Raw genomic sequence first — 15,801 nt, 5'->3', positions numbered from 1 at the left:
TTGTATAATGCCTGCTACAAAAAGTTAGTCATTATTAGTGAACGTGCATTATGCATGGTTCTGGTTAAATGTTCTAACAAAAAGGTCATTTTCAAATAAAGCCAGATCAGTTATTATTGCAAAAAGCAGGTTAAACTATTTGTATGAAATAAATACATTATTAGTGGGTCTTATGGTTGTGGAACTGTGGAAGGCTTATATTTAGCCTAGGTATAATTTCACAAGCCCTGAATTCATTAGATTTTTGCTGACTGTCTGAAATGCAGTGTATTTGACCTTTTTAATTGTACAATAAAGCTTATTTAGAGAACATTTGACAAATCTAGATTTACATCGTGAATCGCCCATAAGTTTGAAAAAAACGAAGATTTTTAGGCCATATCTCCCAGTCCTACTCATTAGGTTAAACATGTAGTAGTGGTGTTGTGTCATTAGGTTTAAACATGTAGTAGTGGTGTTGTCATTAGGTTTAAACGTGTAGTAGTGGTGTTGTCATTAGGTTAAACATGTAGGAGTGGTGTTGTCATTAGGTTAAACATGTAGGAGTGGTGTTGTCATTAGGTTAAACATGTAGTTGTGGTGTTGTCATTAGGTTAAACATGTAGTTGTGGTGTTGTGTCATTAGGTTTAAACATGTAGTAGTGGTGTTGTCATTAGGTTAAACATGTAGTTGTGGTGTTGTGTCATTAGGTTTAAACATGTAGTAGTGGTGTTGTCATTAGGTTTAAACATGTAGTAGTGGTGTTGTGTCATTAGGTTTAAACATGTAGTAGTGGTGTTGTGTCATTAGGTTTAAACATGTAGTAGTGGTGTTGTGTCATTAGGTTTAAACATGTAGTAGTGGTGTTGTGTCATTAGGTTTAAACATGTAGTAGTGGTGTTGTCATTAGGTTTAAACATGTAGTAGTGGTGTTGTGTCATTAGGTTTAAACATGTAGTAGTGGTGTTGTCATTAGGTTTAAACATGTAGTAGTGGTGTTGTCATTAGGTTAAACATGTAGTTGTGGTGTTGTCATTAGGTTTAAACATGTAGTAGTGGTGTTGTCATTAGGTTTAAACATGTAGTAGTGGTGTTGTCATTAGGTTTAAACATGTAGTAGTGGTGTTGTCATTAGGTTTAAACATGTAGTAGTGGTGTTGTCATTAGGTTAAACATGTAGTTGTGGTGTTGTGTCATTAGGTTAAACATGTAGTAGTGGTGTTGTGTCATTAGGTTAAACATGTAGTAGTGGTGTTGTGTCATTAGGTTAAACATGTAGTTGTGGTGTTGTGTCATTAGGTTTAAACATGTAGTAGTGGTGTTGTGTCATTAGGTTTAAACATGTAGTTGTGGTGTTGTGTCATTAGGTTAAACATGTAGTTGTGGTGTTGTGTCATTAGGTTAAACATGTAGTAGTGGTGTTGTGTCATTAGGTTAAACATGTAGTAGTGGTGTTGTGTCATTAGGTTTAAACATGTAGTAGTGGTGTTGTGTCATTAGGTTTAAACATGTAGTAGTGGTGTTGTGTCATTAGGTTTAAACATGTAGTAGTGGTGTTGTCATTAGGTTAAACATGTAGTTGTGGTGTTGTGTCATTAGGTTAAACATGTAGTAGTGGTGTTGTGTCATTAGGTTAAACATGTAGTAGTGGTGTTGTGTCATTAGGTTTAAACATGTAGTAGTGGTGTTGTGTCATTAGGTTTAAACATGTAGTGGTGTTGTTTAGTTAGGTTAAAAGCCTAATATCTGGATGACATCTTTCTTGTCTCTGTAATTTTATGAAACCAGAAAACAGGAGATAGGCCTAGATGCATATATCCAGACCTCATTGGGACTTTTAATGCAGATAGGTTTTACAGTATTAATTTAGTCTCTTCGCCCAGTTTTATTATAACCTTCATAATCGTATTAAATTGCAATCTCTGTTTTCACACATTTTATTTGCACATCAAATGTAAGCCACTGAGCGCTGTATGACCAACTCCAATTTGCCAGTGTCGCTTTCTCTCTCTAAGCTGATGCCTTTTCAATGTGTTTCTGTTGGCCGTGAAGCCTCTCTTCAAGCACTGTATATAACATGACTGAGCCGTACCGTACATTTTCCAGACCCTCAAAGCTTTACATCGTTAAGGTGAGGCTCACCTCATCCACCATCCTATGTGCTTAAAGGGGAAATCTGCATTTGCTACATACTTATAAATTAATGATATGTACCCATTGCTTCTTGAAGAATATAACTCGTAAATGCTTCATGAGCATAGTTCAACTGTCGTACCCCATCAGAACCGAAAATATAAGCTTGTTTTACTCCAATGTTTGCAAACAATGTAAATGTAAGCAAACACTATATAACCTCAAACCATGCTTAAAACTATAATTTTGATATCATGGTTAGTCCTTGCATCCATAGCGCTCTCTATGAATTTGTGGTTACATTTTTCCAGCCCCATCCCTCAGCTTTTTACCGAAACAGGGGTGTGGAAAATGCTTTATTGTTTCATCTGCGGATTGCCGCTTTAAGAAAATGTAACTGTCACTTTGACTGTTAGCAAACTGAAATGTACTGTACAGCAGCGGATGCTTTCCAGCATAGAGGGAATGGAGAGTTGTTGCTGTGTGTTAATATCTTATAGATGGATGTCTAAATGGATGGGAGCTCAGGGTAAATCGCCTAGTTGGCTGAGATGAGCAGTAATAAATGGTGTCCTGGATGGATCCCTGAGCCAGAGTCACAGTATAGGACAGTAAAGTGATGTAATGAACAGCATGGCTACCTGCCTGTAGAGAAGGAGGGATGTGACGGTCATGGAATTTTGGATGATGGTAATTGGCCAGCCAAATGACCGTGGTCTCCATAATAACCTTTCCAATAGCATTCTGTAAAAATAATAATTTATATACAAATCTTTTTTCACATTTCTCCTCTACTTCTCTCCTGACTGCATGTGCTGCCATATAAGTAGAATGAATAGAACGGGCGTCCCCATTCAAGTCAATGATGGCATAATGGGTGGACTGGCGGCCATTGCGTGTGCACCCATAGGAGCCAAGCAGGATGTGTACCCATCCACATGTGCTATGATTTGTTGAGTCAACTCAACTGACATTACACAAAATACATTCCATTGCATGAGCCACATCATTTGAACGAACATTCCACATTACCATGGAAATTATTGCATCACAATACCAGGCAGCCATTGCAAGTGTACCAATGGGTTTATGGCTCAAATTGCTAGGGTTAGAGGTTCCAAGCCTGTTCTATCCATTCTATTTCTATGTGCTGCATTGTGGGGGGCATTGCCTAGGTAACCAAAGACTTGTTTGCTAGTTTCTTGTTTCAGCAAGGAGCAACCGTTTCATCACATTGTTAAGAGTCCATGTTACCGCAGAAACTGACAACTGCACGAATGGCCTGCCGTCCCGTCTTCAGTCAGCTGTTCGTAAAAAAAAAAATATATACAGTGCCTTCAGAAAGTATTCATACCCCTTGACTTTTCCACATTTTTGTTGTTACAGCCTGAATTCAAAATGGATGAAACTCCCCATAATGACAGTGAAAACAACATGTTTAGAACTTTTTGCAAATGTATTGAAAATGAAATACAGAAATCTAATTTACATAAGTATTCACACCCCTGAGTCAAAACATGTTAGAATCACCTATGGCAGCGATTACCACTGTTACTCAGAAAGACTACGTTTCTAAGAGCTTTGCACACCTTGATGGAACAATATTGGCACATTTATTCTTTTTAAATTCTTCAAGCTCTGTCAAGTTGGTTGTTGATCATTGCTAAACAGCCATTTTCAAGTCTTGCCATACATGTTTATTTTGTCCTGCTGAAAGGTGAATGTGTCCCAGTGTCTGTTAGAAAGCAGACTGAACCAGGTTTTCCTCTAGGATTTTGCCTGTGCTTAGCTCTATTCCATTTATTTTTAATCCTTAAACTCCCTAGTCCTTGCCAATGACAAGCATACCCATAACATGTTTTAAAATATGAAGAGTGGTACTCAGTGTTGTGTTGGATTTGCCCCCAAACAGAACACTTTGTATTCAGGACATAGTTAATTTCTTTGCCACATTTTTTGCAGTTTTACTTTAGTGCCTTTTTGCAAACAACAGGATGCATGTTTTCAAATATTTGTATTCTGTACAGGCTTCTTTCTTTTCACTCTGTCAATTAGGATAGTATTGTGGAGTAAATACTATGTTGTTGATCCATCCTCAGTTTTCTCCTATCACAGCCATTAAACTCTAACTGTTTTAAAGTCACCATTAGCCTCATGGTGAAATCCCTGGCCGGTTTCCTTCCTTTCCGGCAACTGAGTTAGGAAGGACACCTGTATCTTTGTAGTGACTGAGTGTATTGATACACCATCCAAAGTGTAATTAATAACTTCACCATGATCAAGGGATATTCAATGTCTGTTTAAAAAATATATATAAACATCTACCAATAGGTGCCCTTCTTTGGGAGGCATTGGAAAACCTCCCTGGTATTTGTGGTTGAGTCTGTTTTGAAATGTGTATAACATTTCTAAAAACATAATTCCACTTTGACATTAAGAACACCTGCTCTTTCCATGACAGACTGACCAGGTGAATCCAGGTGAAAGCTATGATCCCTTATTGACGTCACTTGTTAAATCCACTTCAATCAGTGTAGATGAACGGGAGGAGACGAGTTAAAGGAGGATTTTTAAGCCTTGAGACATGGACTGTGTATGTGTGTCATTCAGAGGATGAATGGGCAAGACAAAATATTTAAGTGCTGTTGGAACAGGGTATGGCAGTAGTACTCAATATTAGGAAGGCGTTCTTAATGTTTTGTACACTCAGTGTATCCCATGACTGTCTTCATAACGTTTGGTTATATGGTAATTGTGCCAGCCCTACATAGGGCAGGGGGTGCTGTGGTCGTTTGCAATGTGACTAACATGGTTCCCTCTCTTTTCTGCCTCTGTTTCTCTCTCAATGCAATTCAATGAGCTTTAATGGCATGATAAAACATCCTCTTACATTACCAAAGCAAACCTATAAGAGCAAATTCAGTCAATCATGACAAAAACAATGAATACTTTTTCCTCTCTAGTCTGGTAGGCCGGATGCTGCAGCGGGACCCGAAGGGCCGTGCGTCTCTGGAGGAGATCGAGAGCCATGCCTGGCTGCAGGGGGTGGACCCGTCCCCAGCCACCAAGTTCAACACCCCCCTGGTGTCCCATAAGAGCCTGTCTGAGGAGGAGCACAACGGCATCATACAGCGCATGGTGCTGGGGGACATCGCAGACCGAGAGACCATAGTAGAGTAAGTTAACACAGACATGGACGCATGTATAGATTAACTGTAAGTCGCTCTGGATAAGAGCGTCTGCTTAATGACGTAAATGTAATATACAAACGTGTTCCTATACTAGGGCTGTTACGGTGACCGTATTACCGCCACGCCGTTTAGTCTCAGTTAACTAGGCTTCTCTAAAACTGTGCTCTGATGCCGTTGATGGTCATTAGTAGCCTACCAAACTTGCTAACTGCCAGTCGCTAATGGCCTGGTACTCAGTGCTCTATTGTCCCTCTAATCACTCTCTAATCACTCCTTATAACCTCAGTCATTGCGCAATCGCATGTGAAAACAGTTTTGACTGGCCACTATTTAAAAGAGGATCCCAACTTTCTTGTGCTGCTATGTTTATTACTCAATTATTAAAATTAAGCACATTAATCCGCTTTACAACCGATGTAGCCTACCTGGCATACATAGGCGGGGCGTGAGTTTTAAGTTTGTGGTAGCACATTTCCACCATAAAAATGCACCTTTATAATAAAGCATTCCATGCATCATCGCATTTGCAGACTTATGTAAGAAAGTCTACTATTCCTAATGTGAGGAGTAGATTGGATAGTCATAGGCTAATAATATAATTCATTCACTGTTTTCAATCGCTAACTTTTAAGTAGCACGGACCCAAAAATGATAAATAGTGAATCTGCGCAATGCGCACTCACCGGGGATATTGCTGATATTCTCCGCTGGTGCCAATAAGATAGGCTATACCAGTGATGCCAATTTAGCAATTTTGTTGCTAGATTTAGCAACTTTTCAGACTACCCTCGCAACTTTTTTTTCAAACAGCACCTAGCAACAAATGTAGCTACTTTTAACAATTTCTATGGAACTTTTAGCAACTTTTGAAAAGTGACTCAAACGCTAAAATGCACACATTTTCCCTCTAAATTACACAAAAACGATTTTCTTTGTCACACACATGCCTGGCTGCAAAAGTGCATTGTGAGTAACGTCAGCAGCAGGCGCTCAGCTCGTGCACAGACAGCAGCAGGCTAGCAAGCAGCACAACAACCTGGAGAGAGATGCCTAGCGCACACATCATTATTTGACTTAAGTTGCTTGTTCAATAAGATAGCATATATACTTTGTTATTAGCTTGTACCTATAATTGTTGATCAGTTAGGTAGCATGTTAACTAACTACCAGTACACTGCTTAAAACTATACTTGTTCAGAATGTGTAGGTTTACTAGTTAATAAGAAAATAAATAAAAAGTAATTGTTCAAAAATCTGATCATATAAAATGTGTTGGGTTTATATTGGATGTAGTCTATCACAGTGCCATCCGTTTTGTCTCCAAAGCCCCATATACTACCCACCACTGTGACCTGTACGCTCTTGTTGGCTGGTCCTCACTACATATTCGTCGCCAAACCCACTGGCTCCAGGCCATCTATAAATCACTGCTAGGCAAATCCCCGCCTTATCTTAGCTCATTGGTCACCATAGCAACACCCACCCGTAGTCTGCGCTCCAGCGGGTATATCTCACTGGTCATCCCCAAAGCCAACACCTCCTTTGGCCGCAATTCCTTCCAGTTCTCTGCTGCCAATGACTGGAACAAATTGTAAAAATCTCTGAAGCTGGAGACACTTATCTCCCTCACTAACTTTAAGCATCAGTTGTCAGAGCACCTTACCGATCACTGCACCTGTACACAGCCCATCTGAAATTAGCCCGCCCAACTACCTCATCCCTATATTGTTATTTATGTTGCTCATTTGTACCCCAGTATCTCTATTTGCACATCATCTCTTGCACATATATCATTCCAGTGTTAATACTAATTGTAATTATTTTGCACTATAGCCTATTTTATTGCCTTACCTCCATAACTTGCTAAATTTGCACACACTGTATATATATGTATTTCTGTTGTATTTTTTTGACTTTGTTTTACCCCATATGTAACTCTGTGTTGTTGTTTTTATCGCACTGCTTTGCTTTATCTTGGCCAGGTCGCAGTTGTAAATGAGAACTTGTTCTCAACTGGTTTACCTGGTTAAATAAAGGTGAAATAACAAATATAAAAAATATTACTTTTACAAATAAAATATGTGATAATAAACTAACAAATCTAAACTAACAAATGTCACCAAGATGGCCAGTCAATTTGAGTAACGTTATTGTGTATTCTACGTAATGACGCAGTTTTACATTATTACGTAACGATGTCATCACGCAATGACATCACAACGTCTTTTAGCAACAAATCGACCTGCCTCAAGCAACTTCCCCTGAAAATGAGTTGGCAACGCTGGGCTATACTACTGTTAGCTCAATTTAGTTGAGAATCTTGATAACTAAAAGACAGATTTGTATTTTCCTTGTCTTCTCTTTACAGCAATAACAATTTGCTTTCTAATCTATGTTTTCCCGCGATTGTATTTTGAATATTGCGATATGCCTGGCTTGGCTTCTCTACTTTTCAGACAGTCGGAACTCAACAATAATCTACCCAAATTGCGCACGCTGCCTTTCCTTCCAACTTATTTTTTTTAAAGAAGCTAATGTTCCTCTGTGGCCAAATCATGCTTTAGTAGCCTATTTTGAATGATTTTATGTATTTCTGTATAGACAGGAGTAGGCTAATTTAGGCTATATAATTTTGTCAATTTACTTTACTTTAGGGAAAGCTTCCCCTAGCCTTATGGACACGCCACACGTAACCTCCATTCCGCTATTCGAGTGCAGGCTACGGATTACGTAAAAAAAAAAAAAAGTAGCGGGCCATTCGAAATCAAAAATAATTCCACACATGTATTATATATGTAAAGACCAGATTAAATTGAGAATGGTCTGATGGCTGAGAATATTATCAAGTGCTTGTAAAATTGTGCATGAGACTGATGAAGTGTGTGCAGAAACAGAACAGAGCTCATGCCTTTCATGTAACTTTTTTCCAAATCATTAGTTGCATCATGCAGCCTTAGAATGTATTAAAAATCTAAACATATAGCCTAATGTTTATCACAACTAAAGTCGCATAAATAACTCTAAATTAAGCATATAGCAGGACCTGTTTCTTTGTTAACCGCTCAACACAGAATAGCCGCATGAGCGCACATACTTGGAAATCATTTGGAGAAAATATCCTTTCTATTTTATTCAGCTATGTTCAATTGTATTCTTCATTCTATGAAATAATGCCACAGAATTCTAAGCAAATCTTGTCTGCTAAATTAACTAGTGTTGCACACAGCCATATGGCATAGCCAGATCAGGGCTTAACATAAGGACGACTCAGAGTATGCTATTCTGTTCTTCTGAAATAGACTACATTTTCTTCATATCATGTTTCTTTAGACCTGTCTAAAATAAATAATGGATTTATTGTGATGGTGTAGGCTATATTAACATGTAGATGTTCCAAAGGTCTGCATCAGTGACTTGTAGGCTAGGCGTGGAAGCCAGGAGATGCTAAACATGTTTATGTTCATTAACGGTAAATTACCGTGAGACCAACAGTTATTTGCATGACCATCACCGGCTAACAAAATGTCATGACCGCCACAGCCCTAACCTACACACACACACACACACAATTGCAGACGGCCGTTAGTCTTCTGAAAGTCACGAGGTATTTGAAATAATTTATTTGGCGTTGACTTTTCCCAATGATTGACTGACTGTGACATTTGCTCTGTCGAGGCATGAATGAAATAATTATGTTGTGAAGTCTGTTCTTCATTTGCCCTTTTCATATTGAGGGTTCTACAACTGCAACCCACCAAACCTGTTTCTTTGTCACACTCACTACTAACATCTGCACTACTAACGCATAGAACTGAACCTGAACATCTGAGGGGACTCAGTCAGCAGATAAGAGACCAAAGTGTTGAACTGTAATGTGAACTCAACAGCAGCCCTTCCTTATCCTCCTACCCTGAACATGAATCATGGATGTGATTTGAAACATACATACTGACTCCACTTTAAAGCACACAGTGAGGATAGAGGTTCCTCACAGGAACACTGGCCTCCTTTATTAACCCTGTCTGAAGGAAGGGCTTTACTGATGAGGAGGAAAGACAGAGGGATGCAGGGAGTCCCCACTTCCCTGTCATTCAAGAGATTATTGTCCCGCTGAAGCCCCCACCTCCCACTTTACAGACAGACATTCTCATTCACACACACACCACAGCACTTGGCTGAGGAGTTCACTTGATTGTTCATTAACACAGTGTAGAATAATCCCAGAGGCTGTCGAGAACACAGTGTAGAATAATCCCAGAGGCTGTCGAGGGATGTGAACCAGCTATCTATTGTCTCATTGATTCCAGAGGGGTTAGAGGGCAGCTAAAGGTTAGAACCTGTTATCTTGCTTTGTTTACATTTAGATGTATCAAATGGCTTCTTTAAATGCCGACGTGATTGGGTTTGCCCTGCGGTGACTTGTCTGTTGACATACCGTACTTGTCTCTTGTGTGTGTGGGTGTGTAACCCTCTCTTGGCCTTCTCTCCCAGCCTGTCCTAACATGTCCTCTGCTGTCCTGTCCATGGTGTTGTTCCAGAGCCCTGGAGACCAACAAGTACAACCACATCACTGCCACCTACTTCCTGCTGGCTGAGAGGATCCTGAGAGAGAAACAGGAGAAGGAGGTCCAGACACGCTCCTCCAGCCCCAGTAACATCAAGGCCCAGTTCAGGTAACATACACACGTGCAACACAGATGCGCCACACACACACACATACATGCATACATACATGCATGCAACACAGAACACACAGACATACACACACACATGCGTGTGTGATGCATAAACACCAAAACTATCCCCTCCAGATAAAACCCACCAGATCCAACCACTCTGACTGCAATACCAATGCCTGTTTAATGGCCTACTACACACATTCATCCATTTATTGGGGCCATTCAGATGTCATAATGATGATTCCTCATTGACTAGGAGGACCGTGCCTGTCATTAGGAGGAGAACCCACGCTGTCCTTTCCTCTTGGTCTAGTTCCCATCCCGCTCCCTCCGTCATTTGATCCCTCAATGTGGTGACAAATGTATTTTAATGTCTGACTGCAGTCAATTCTTTGGAGTGACCTAGAAAATGGAAGTCTGGTTCTCTCTCGGAATATCAAAGCCAGAGAGAGGGAGCGAGACTGCTTTTGGAGGAAGAAGAGAGGAGAGATCAAACACATGCAGGCTGAAGCTGCTCCCTCCTGGCCTGCTCGCTGTAACCCATTTGACCAGAAACCCATGGACAAACAGGTGCTCGGAGGGAGAAGGCCCAATTATAGCTCCTGGGTCGTGGCCCCCTTGGTGCAGGAGTAGAATGTGAGCCAAATCCACTGAAATGTATGGTGCAGCAGTACAGGCTTCTACTGCCCTACTGTTTCTACTGCCCTGAGCTCCTCAGTTCACTGCACATTGTTTTTGATCATTGAGTGTTGTACTGTTGTGTATTTTAACACAGAAACACTGTGTCAGCGTGTGGCATCAGGCAACATGCTGTCATAACAGAAAAAAACTACTTTCTGATAGTGCTTAAATTATTTTTAGGAATAACAACAGTCTACTATTCATCATCCATATGCATGCCAGTTTATATACGCCCAAAACAGTGACCTTGACAAGAGGGGGAATGTTCCCCCGCTCTCGCTCTCCCTCCCTCTCTCTCTGTGCCATCGTGGGCTGAAGCTGAGCTTTATCAGGTAGTTGGCTTCAGGGATTGTCTGTAGAGTTCTTCGGGATCGTCTGCGGTTGTGAGAGTTAATGAATGGAGCCAGAGCGGTGTCACACAGCTGAGGTGTGTGTGTGTCTGAGATATTCTACTGTAGTTAAGCCTTTGAAAGCCTGGCTGAATGAACTAGGATGGTAGCAGAGTGGCACTAAGGGCCCTGTGGCCTCCACCGCCATGCAGCAGCGTGGGGGGTTTCACATACACACGGCAGGCAGGCAGGACTACCATGGGATTAATTGTGTTATATTGCGTGCCGCTGGGACTTGGCCGGGCTCCGTCGAGAGAGATCCCAGTGCTCTGTTCTCTGTTTGTTTTCCTGCTCTGCCATGTCAACAAGGACCTTCTCGATTAGAAGAATGTTGACTCACTGAGCTGTTTAGTCAGGTTCAGTACTGGATTATTCTAAGATCATACTGTTTATTTTATCTTAGTTTATTTTCTCCTCTGACTTTATATAAAGTCAGTGCAGCGTATACTAACCAGGGGAATAGTTTGGGTAACTCTGGTCTGCTCTCTGCCCTTCCAGACAGTCCTGGCCGACGAAGATTGACATGCATCAGGACATCGAGGACAGTCTGGCAGCCTCCTCCATCTCCCACGCTGGTGGTCCCCAGTCCCCCGCCCGCAGCACTGAGAACCTTCTCAACGGACACCGCACCAAGGGCCTGCTGGAGCTCCGCTGGGATGAGAGCAACGCAGGGGCCTCCAGTGCCCCTGCTCCCGTTTCTGGGCCCCCTAGAGCTGGGGCCACGGCCCCCACACCCTCCACCTCCTCAGCCAAGCAGCGCAGCTGCCTGTTCAGGGTAGAGGAGGACGAAGAGGAGGAAGAGGAACCGGACCCGTCCTCTCTGTCCACCCAAGTGATCCTGCGTCGCAAGGCTCCGTCCATCACCAACCGGCTGACCTCCAGGAAGAGCGCCCCGGTCCTCAACCAGATCTTTGAGGAGGAGGGTGAGTCAGACGACGACTTCGATATGGATGAGGGGCTGCCACCCAAACTCAGCCGGCTAAAGATGAACGTCGCTGCTGCCGCAGCGGCCGGGTCACCGGGCACCACTCAGAAACGCTATCACCGCCGCAAGAGCCAAGGCCGCGGCTCGTCCTGCTCCAGCTCGGAGACCAGTGACGACGACTCAGAGAGCCACCGCCGGCGTCTGGACAAGGACACAGGCTTCACCTACAGCTGGAACCGCAGGGACAGCAGTGAGGGCCCGCCTGGAAACTCAGGGGGAAATGGTGGAGGGAGCAGCGGAGGGCAAAGTAAACCCCCCGGGGAGGGGGGCAGCTCAGGACCAGACAGGGGCAGTCCTCCTGGAGGGGGAGGTGGGGGGAGTAGTGACAGTGGAGGGGGTGGTAGTAGTGGAGGAGGGGGTGGTAAGGGACAGGGTTCACCCTCCAGTTGTTCTAACGGCAGCAGTAAACACTCCTCTTCAGGCTCAGGGTCCATGCGGAGACACTGTGCCTCGCGCAGCCCCGGGGCAGCAGAGCTGATGGAGAGCCTGAAGCTCATGAGCCTGTGTCTCAGCTCCCAGTTACAGCAGAGGGGGAGAAGTGGAGGCCCCGGCCTGGCGGGAGGGGTGGGCAAGTTCATCATAGACCCTCAGAACCTTTCCAATAGTCTGTCCAGCAGCCTGTCAGCCGGCAGCGTCAAGACACAGGAGACGTCCTCTTGGAAGATGTGCATTGGCTCCAACGGCAGCTTGGACCTGGAGCTAGACACCATCGCTCTGCCAACCACCGCTGTCAACACTCCAAGGGCATACGCAGACCAAACGGCGGCAGCAGCACTTAGCGAACTGGCCCTGGCCACCAAGGAGAAGAATAAGCTGAACAACCTGAAAAACAATGTGCTCCAGCTACCTCTGTGTGAAAAGACCATCTCTGTGAACATCCAGCGCAGCCCCAGAGAAGGGCTCCTGTGTACCTCCTCTCAGGCCAGCTGCTGCCAGGTCATATGACATACACACACCGCCCTGGCGCCCTCCGACACGACTCTGCCAGTCGAATCTGTCCAACCACAGTCACTGCTGTAGCATACGTCTGACCTCAGAACACCTCACCATCAAAACCTGCCTTCTGCTGTTGTCTTAAAAGATTACACTTTTTGTTATTTTATTGTTTTTGTTTCTTCACTAGGACCTATGAGGTGCATGCTGCTAGGGATTCTTTTGTTTTGGCTACTATCACTAGTTCCCCCTGGAATGAGACGAGGTAACAGAACTTAACTCAATTCTGAGGTGAGTTGGGGTGTTGTTGATGAGACGAGGTAACGGAACTTAACTAAATTCTGAGGTGAGTTGGGGTGTTGATATAAATATGGATGTGATTTTAGATTACCTATATTTTGGGGTAAAAAATACAACTTTTAACAGAGGTTGAGGAGGACAGGGCAGAGATACCAGTCACCATACAGCTGGGAGAGGTAGAGGACAGATACCAGTCACCATACAGCTGGGAGAGGTAGAGGACAGATACCAGTCACCATACAGCTAGGAGAGGTAGAGGACAGATACCAGTCACCATACAGCTAGGAGAGGTAGAGGACAGATACCAGTCACCATACAGCTGGGAGAGGTAGAGGACAGATACCAGTCACCATACAGCTGGGAGAGGTAGAGGACAGATACCAGTCACCATACAGCTGGGAGAGGTAGAGGACAGATACCAGTCACCATACAGCTAGGAGAGGTAGAGGACATATACCAGTCACCATACAGCTAGGAGAGGTAGAGGACAGATACCAGTCACCATACAGCTAGGAGAGGTAGAGGACAGATACCAGTCACCATACAGCTGGGAGAGGTAGAGGACAGATACCAGTCACCATACAGCTAGGAGAGGTAGAGGACAGATACCAGTCACCATGCAGCTGGGAGAGGTAGAGAAGGACAGAGATACCAGTCACCATATATGGGCCTGGAGGAAGGGAAGTAACCTGTAACCTTCATGTTGATATAAGCTCCTCCCATGCAGTCTTAAAACACGACGACCAACTGAGAAGAAACTTGGTGGTATGTAACTTCTAGAGATTTGATTGAGTAACCTCATTTTACAGTGACAGATGGAAACTACTGTCTGAAGTTATTTTACTTTGATATTGCACACAGACAATCTGTTTTATGTTTGTATTTTCAAAGTGTATGGAATTAAAGATGCATTTTAGATGGCTAATGGCTATACAGCTCTCACTGAATTGATTTGAAGGCAACATTAATTATTGTGTCCAAACCGCCATTTAAGAAGTGCTACTTCAAAACACCTGGTTTACTTTGGTGTTACTGAGACTGTAACCTGGGAAAATAAGGCTTCAGCTCAGTCTTTATTCCAATCTAAATGCACTCCTCTTCTGAGGCAGAATAAATTAACCTATTCGGGTCAAATGCTACTATACTTACTATTGTATAGTGACTACAGGTAGGAGCTGCAATCTTTTAGACACTATTCTAACAGAAAGGGTCATTCATCTGTAAGTATAACTACTGCTATTCATTTGCAAAATGGCCAAACTCCTGAAATGATTGAAAGTACATGACAACATGTCAAACTGAATGTAAAGTACGGTAGTAGTGTGTGTTTTCCTGTGCTGGGCCTTAAGGTAGCAGGCAGGCCCACACGGGTTTCATGTGGTGTAGATTTGGTCCCGTTCACGTTTTGGTCGTGTCCTTGGTTGACCACCTGTCTTGTTGACATAACATCTTAGAAAATGCATTTTAAGATCCATAGAAGGGCATGAGAATCTAAAAGAAAATGAATTAATTGAAAACTGCATTGGGTCTCTGTATTCCAGTGGACCCGTGTGCACACACCAATGTCTTTGCTTTGTTAGACTGTTTTACTTTGTTACTGTAACTGGTCTTCTGTCTGGCCGGCTGGTCTTCTGACTGATCTGGCAGGCTGGTTTGTTTGTTTTTAAAGGGTGTTTGTTGAGTATATGTATATATGTTTAAAAAAAAGTTTTATTTTTGGACTTTTGAACGATCTGCTGTTTTAAAAATGGTTCTGTGTTGAAGTGGGCCCGTGAGTCTTTCGTTGGGGACTAACATCGCTGTGTGTGTGTCACACCCACACCTTACTGGACACTGCAGGGTGAAGGGTAGAATTGAGGTTTCACATTCAGGATTAGTGGTTCAGTAGAGCACATGCACCTTTCAGGAGAGACTCCTCTCTGTAAGCTTTAAAGGACCAGGCTTAGTAAAGAAAGAAATGGGGTATGGGTGAGATGTGGGGATATATTTTAAGGGCATTGGCAATAAGCTACATGTTGCAGCTATCTGTAAATAAACATATTTTCATTTTATATTTCAACCCTGTACAGCCTTAGATTGAAAGGCACCTCGGACTAAAAACTAACAGAGAAAAATATCTTGTATTTTTTTCTTTTTCTTTTTAAACAAAATGTCTGTAAATAGAATGTAAATATGGTGCTCTATATTTAGAAACAGCAGAGTGAACCTTTTGGTGCATAGCTGTAAGTATAGCCTTATTAGTAATGGGTGTCTCCAAGAAAATAAGTCTGACCGTTGTCTTACCCAAATGTATACAGGTGAATGACATGTGCATGTGTTATATGTTTAACATTATCGATCCAAGGACATCAAGAGAGCGAGGAAGAATCATCCACTGAATGTTACTGGACCAAACCATGTACTGGCTAAAGGAAAATTGGAAAAAATATGAAATGGCAGAATTATTAAATGTATTATTCTGTAGTTGATACCTGTTGTCAAAAGTTACATATATCTATGGTAATATCCTAAATAAAATGTTGTGGAAAAT

General features: G+C 42.6%; 1 protein-coding gene across 1 annotated transcript in view; it reads left to right on the top strand.

The window, feature by feature from the left end:
* The window catches only part of LOC121543291 (SNF-related serine/threonine-protein kinase-like), a 52,220-nt gene extending 36,419 nt beyond the window's left edge, over positions 1-15,801 (top strand). The window contains exons 4-6 of the mRNA XM_041853046.2: positions 5,077-5,289; positions 9,843-9,977; positions 11,552-15,801. Coding sequence (XP_041708980.2) covers positions 5,077-5,289; positions 9,843-9,977; positions 11,552-12,983 — 1,780 coding nt within the window. The 3' untranslated portion in view covers positions 12,984-15,801. The remainder of the gene's footprint in view (positions 1-5,076; positions 5,290-9,842; positions 9,978-11,551) is intronic.

This window comes from Coregonus clupeaformis, chromosome 17 (assembly GCF_020615455.1).
Source record: "Coregonus clupeaformis isolate EN_2021a chromosome 17, ASM2061545v1, whole genome shotgun sequence".
Taxonomy (NCBI): domain Eukaryota; kingdom Metazoa; phylum Chordata; class Actinopteri; order Salmoniformes; family Salmonidae; genus Coregonus; species Coregonus clupeaformis.
The sequence above is the reverse complement of the archived record's forward strand: the minus strand, read 5'-3'. Positions and strand labels throughout refer to the sequence as shown.